Source organism: Mangifera indica, chromosome 5, assembly GCF_011075055.1.
Source record: "Mangifera indica cultivar Alphonso chromosome 5, CATAS_Mindica_2.1, whole genome shotgun sequence".
Taxonomy (NCBI): domain Eukaryota; kingdom Viridiplantae; phylum Streptophyta; class Magnoliopsida; order Sapindales; family Anacardiaceae; genus Mangifera; species Mangifera indica.
This window is the reverse complement of record NC_058141.1, coordinates 18,460,370-18,466,777: the sequence shown is the minus strand read 5'-3', so window position 1 is coordinate 18,466,777 and position 6,408 is coordinate 18,460,370. Positions and strand designations below refer to the sequence as shown.

Below are 6,408 nucleotides of genomic sequence, written 5' to 3'. Positions count from 1 at the left end.
CTTCATTTGGAGATGAATTATTTGTTTTCATTGACTAGTTTCTTTGGCCAATGATGGCTAGAAATAGAGCGCGATTAAGAGAGAAGCTGAGAGGAAGGGAGAATGTTGTTGCCAATAGCATGCTGGAAAAACCTTAGGGAGAGAAGGTAAGTTTTTCAAACTTTGGGTGGGGGAATCGTTAGTTTTTAAATTTACGGGGTGGAAATGTGATCAATTTTAATTTTTTTAAATATTTTTATTAAACAACAATTTTAGCCTTGGCAATAACGTGAAATTTAACACATAGGTGGGTATTTAAATTTTCGATAATTAACAAGTGAAAAGTTGGATTTGCATCAAACCTTAGGTAGAAAATAATCATTCAACTTTATATATAATTTATATGTAATTATATACTTAAAACTGTATACATAAAATGAGTGAATGCAACATTTCTTTTCATGTGACAAACATGATAAGAAAGACTTTTTGCAATTGTGTCCAATTATGCAAGGCATCTTAGTCCATACCGTGTCGTCATTGTCATCTTAAGGATATTTCAATCACAAAATAATAAATTATGTATATTTATTTTAAATATATAAATAAATAAAAATTTATATGTATCATTCAATAATTGAATGATTCTAAATTAATGTTAAAATAGCACTTCATAGTACAATAACATATTATATCTATCCTCCTTTGCTTAGTGTGGATCCCAGACTAGCTCCTGTAATTAAACAAAAGGTTGGTTTAATTGAGAACTGTTTGGTTTCCTATAATTATCCAAATGGGGAAATTGAATCTGGTCCGTGCCAACGTGTATCATTTACTTCGAGTCTTCGTCATCCAACGCAAGAACCGATGGATATTTTTGTATTTAAAAGTAATTTTAAAGTATAAATCTCCAGTTCTCTTACCAAATACAATTTCATAAAAGAATAAGCAGGTCCCCATTGATTTTATATATAAAATCAGATCCCAAGATATTTAAGAGTAAGAATTATTGTTCATATTTTGATCAGTATCTGTGCCAAGCAATCGTCAGTTCATTAAGGTATAATTTCCCATGCCAAATCACAGTTACCATTAACAATAATAAAAAAACTTTAATGCAAGAACTTAATTCCTTCCTTCAACATTAAAAGCATGCACAAGCTCACAAAATGTTTTTATTTTTTTTGTTTTCTTCAAATTAAAAATGATTCAGCAAGTGAATCTAGCTGAATTTCGTCATCTTTATTCTTCAAAATCTGCAGATATTCTTCGTAAAGCTTGTCTAATGTGTTTTCACCGGTGAATACCTGAGATATTTGGTACTCGAAATCACTTCCGTTAATTATGTCGTCATCACAATTGCCCACGAAATACCCAGCTCCATGATCTCTGTCTTTGAAACTAGGAGGAGGAACTTCTGTACCCAGTTCTCCATGGCCATTTGAAACAGTACTAAATAAATCATTAAACTTAAAACTTTCATCCATTGGTAATACCAAAGAAGTGACCTTAATGGGCTTTGGGAGATGAACCTTGTGCTTTCGTGGCTCCCCTGACGGTTGGATCACCGTCATATTATTATTATTCTGGTTCTTTTTGTGGTTACCATTTTTGCTATTTCTTCTCTTCCTAGCATCTTGACTAATTGGCTCATCTGATAATTTCCTATGGGTGTTTGGATCGGTTCCTTGGCTTCTTAGCCTCTTGCTGAGATGGGTGTTCCAATAATTCTTTATCTCGTTATCGGTTCGACCTGGAAGCCTTCCTGCAATGAGAGACCATCGATTTCCAAGTAGCGCATGCAATCTGATAATAAGATCCTCTTCATCAGGGGTTATGTTCCCTCTCTTGATATCTGGCCTTAGATAGTTCATCCATCTTAATCTGCAACTCTTTCCACACCTAAGAAGCCCTGCACACAGGAGAAAATCCATATATTAACATAAGCCCCAATATAGCAAAATCAGCGAGAAAATTAGTACTAGCGATGAGATTACCAGCTTTTTTAGGCAAGGATCTCCAGCGGCCTTCACCATGTGCTTGAATGTATTTGGTAAGCAAATTGTCTTCTCTTGGAGTCCATGGACCTCTATGCAACCCAACCTTAGAACAACAAGGAGACCTTCCCATTTTTTTTTTTTTTCTGAGAATATCAGAAGAGAGAGATAATGAAAGAATTTATTAGACTGGCAGAGAACAGGATCCAGTGATCGATGCTGCTAACCGTTACCATATAATCGGACTTACAAGAATCTTTTCTTCGCAATATGTAGTGAGAGTTTCCAAACAAGCGCCGTGGTGACTTTCATATAATTAAGAATGGCGGTTTGGCTGCAAATCTCTGAAGGAAAGTGCAATATGATACGTATTTGCTAAAACGTAGGGGTATTTATATTCTCACAATTTCACTTTACTCTCGTGCACTGCACACGTTTCTCAACGACTCTTCTTGCCATCTGCCCTTCCACTGCATGCATTGCAGACCCACATATGCCTGAATATAGTTTGACATTTTGTCAGAGCATTGGCATTATATGCTCCCAAATTAGAGCATATCTGACAAAATTCTATGCCTCTATCAAGATTCTGTTCCTTCACATGTATAGACAAGTCTTCGCAGCAGACAGTTACTTTAGGTAAATAGATAGAATTATACTCCGTAATGATACTAAATTGTTAACAATATATGGTTCCTCTCACCAAAAATAGATATCGGATTTAATAGTTTCAGCAAAAATAGATTAAGAAAAATATTAATCACTCATTTGTATATTCCTTATACGCTTATTCTTTATCAAATTAGTATTATTTATTATACCAATTAAGTACGTTGACAGGTGGATGATAGTTAGGGCATGAATAATTGTGCAGTAGCCTTTAGTCGTTCTCTAATTAATGAAGGACCGTAAGAACGCCAATGAATGATTTCAAGAGTTAACGTTTTTTCCTAGTTCTTTGAACATTTTTGAAAGCATGTTAAATTTTTTATTGATGCTTCTTCGCACAGAAGGCCGCCGGCTGAACAGGGAAGCCAACTGTTCAAACAGTAGCGGCACAAAAAGCTTCTGTCCAGCCAATTATTCAGACTATATATGATCGAGGGTATCGTCGTGTTCATATCTGGGGCATGCGCTGTTTCGTACAGTAAGAGAAGCACACCCTTTATTTCTTATTTTCTTTATGATGATCACGATAAACTCTCTACGAATGCATGGCTGGTTGTGTCTACACTATTATTATTCTCATTCAGTTCTCTGTCCCAATTCAATTGATTTTATGGATCGGTGGCGGTGGTCTCTAATATTTCTTTTCTCCTATCCATTAAAATATTGGATATCAAAAGGGCTTCAAGTTAAATTTGAGATCCTGGACAATGGATGATAAGGCCTCTGTGTCTATGTGTTAACAGAGAACATTTCCTAAACATTGCCCCGCTGATCTCGGCCAACATTCAACACTCAAAATTGCTCTGTGACCACAAGATCTAGTTCTGTTAGACTGCATTACCCAAAAGAGGGCAAAAAATAAAGCAGCTAAAATAGTAAAATTAACAAATCAAAGTGATAAAAATAGATAGTTATTGTTTTCGTTTTCATTCCTGAAATATGGGTCATAACATTAAAGAAAAAGACGATAGACAGCGGCTGGCGATACGGAGTGTATTATTACAAAATTTTATTGCCATGTTAGTGTCCGCCTCTGGAGTACAGTTCACTTGGGACACACAGCCACTAATTAAATGTTACCTTCTTGATATAATAGCCTAAATGCATCCTGACAGGACTAGTTAGTCATGTCTTAAATTTTGATCTTTAAATACTCCCACAAAAGAGAAACGAGGTATAATGTTCTTAATTATGCTCCTACATTTTTCTTAATCGATCCTTTCTTCTACTTTGAAAGGAAAAAGAAATATTATTATGAATATGATCTCATTTATAAGAGTGAATTAATGGGGATCCATATTTATGTTGCATGATTTTGTAAAAATGTCGAACTGACAGGACGGACAATAATAGCTAGGAGATGGTCCACTCCTCTTTATATTTGAATCTTCTGCCACTTAAACTTAATTTTGAGTCTTGCCCTTCCAAAGCCGAAACACCCATTTAATTGTGGCGAGCCTATACTCAGTGGGAAACATACCACCATGCATTTATGATTTTAAGAGGCCCATTTTTTGTCCTATTACACTTCCCACTTTAGTCTCTAAGCACGATACATAACAGTAAAATTGCTAATTTATAAGATTACTCTTTGTTTATAAAGAAAAAATTACTCTTTGTTTTCAATGTTTATTAAAGTTAGATACCATTTTACCCAAAAAAAAAAAAAACTTTATTTAACATATTATAAACTTTCACCTCTAATTTATGTTATTTTTAAGACTTGTAATTTAAAAATAAATCTTGAAAAAATAGTCATCAATCACAATGATGTGAGATTTCAGCTAAATCACATCATTTCGTATGATTCTGATCAAATCACATTGAGATGATATGATTTAATAGAAATCACACCTTAAAACCAAAATTACTATAAGATAGTGTGATTCATTCAAAATCATACCAAAACGTCATGATTTTATCCAAAATCATACTAAGATAGCATGATTTAAGATGAATAGTACACTTTCGATGCTATTGTAATCATTGCCAAAGTTATTTATCATCAGTAATTGCTTTAATTTTAAATTTATATTTTAAAGTTTTGATTTTTCTATTAAAAATATGAGTTTAAGTGGTAAATATTTAAGTTAATAAAAAAAATTTTATTTTTATTTTTTAGAAATGTAAGTTATATTAACTATATAATATTTATATATAAAACAAATTGACATAAACACTTTTCTAAATATTAAAATTAATGCTTGAATTTTAACAAAAAGTGAAAAAATATATAAAATTTGAAATGAAAAAATTGTCATTCATCAAAATAAATGGATGAAAAATAATCATTCTCATTTTTAATAATAATAATCAAAGTAAGGAGAAAGTTATAAACCCTTTTAAACACCTTTATTTTGGATATCAATAATATTATATACATAGTTTAGTGTATAATTTTTTATATAAATAATAATGTGTTATTATATGATTGTGTATTATTTTATTTTTAATTTTTAATTACTCAATCATATGATAACATATTTTAATTTTTAGATAAAAATTGTGCATATAATACTATTCTTTAAATATATATACCTTTTTAATACAAAATTATTTAATTATTTAAAATAAAAAGAAACTCATATTTCATTGATCACTTATTCAAATAACTTTCATGTCACTTGATGGATCTAATATTTTATCATCCTGATATCCCTGCACCCAAATGAAATAAAATTAGAATAATAATATATGTATTTATTCTTTTTGTTTATAAATATAAATATATATATTATATTATTATATGATTAAATATTATTTTATTTTTAATTTAAAATTATTTAATTATTTAAAGATATATATCTATTTATATATATATAAAAAATAAATATCTATAATTTTATTAATAAAATTACATATAAAATTCATTATTTTGACTTCACCTGGACATGTTTCTAAATTTAATAAAAAGAAAATCCCCATTCCTGCCCCAAAGCAGGAAAGACATTGCTGAATGATTGACCAAATTGAAATTGAGTTGCGTAGATCGAGCGAGACAAGATTCCCATAGTTAGAAAAATGGTCAGTGATACGTGGACATTTAGAAACTGCGAAGTTCTGGTTCTGGACATTTAGTGTGGGCCATTATTCATTAAGGCATGCATAAGACAACAAATGCCTTGACATTGACAATGCAACTAAGGGGCACTCTCTGCCGCTTAGGCTCTCTGGAAAGTCGCCTTCAATTATCACCACACAAAAAGTAGTAGAAGAAGATGAAGAAGAAGTAAACCAAAAAAAAAAGGCCAAAGGATTATTTCCCACCCAAGGCATGCTGTTTTTTTTTAAATTTCCTCAGTTAACTTTGAAATTTAATTTACCTATCCAAAGACGGTTAAAAAAAATAGTTTCAAAGGTAAAATTATTATTTTATTTATAATATTAAAAATAACTTAAATTTTATTTTATTTTTCTCTCTAAATCCTAAAAATTAATAATTTTTTCTCAATCAAAATTTTCAAAAATAATATTTTTTCTCTAGGGTTTTAAAACTTTCGGATTGAATTTTCGACAACGATCGATGATCTCCAAACAATGTTTCTTCCTCCCCAACACTTCCTCTTTCCGACCGTGTGACGTCTTTTCCTCCTAGACGTTGTCGTCAATGAAGACGACTCCTCTTCGTCAAGACAAAGAAGCGTCGTCTTTATTGACAACGATGCCACATGACTTCAAGAGATGTACAATCGAAATGAGGGGTTGTCGGAGAGAAAGAATAGGTATTTAGAGATCGTCGGTTGTCATCGAAAAAATAAGATCT

General features: G+C 31.5%; 1 protein-coding gene across 1 annotated transcript; it reads right to left on the bottom strand.

The window, feature by feature from the left end:
• Positions 1 to 1,011: 1,011 nt before the first annotated feature.
• On the bottom strand, positions 1,012 to 2,367 carry LOC123216791 (myb-related protein 308-like). Its single transcript, XM_044637363.1, has 2 exons — positions 1,977 to 2,367; positions 1,012 to 1,891 (listed from the first exon to the last, which is right to left on the bottom strand). The coding sequence occupies exons 1-2, from the start codon at positions 2,107 to 2,109 to the stop codon at positions 1,173 to 1,175; spliced, it is 852 nt and encodes a 283-aa protein (XP_044493298.1). The 5' UTR covers positions 2,110 to 2,367; the 3' UTR covers positions 1,012 to 1,172.
• Between the last annotated feature and the right edge of the window lie 4,041 nt (positions 2,368 to 6,408).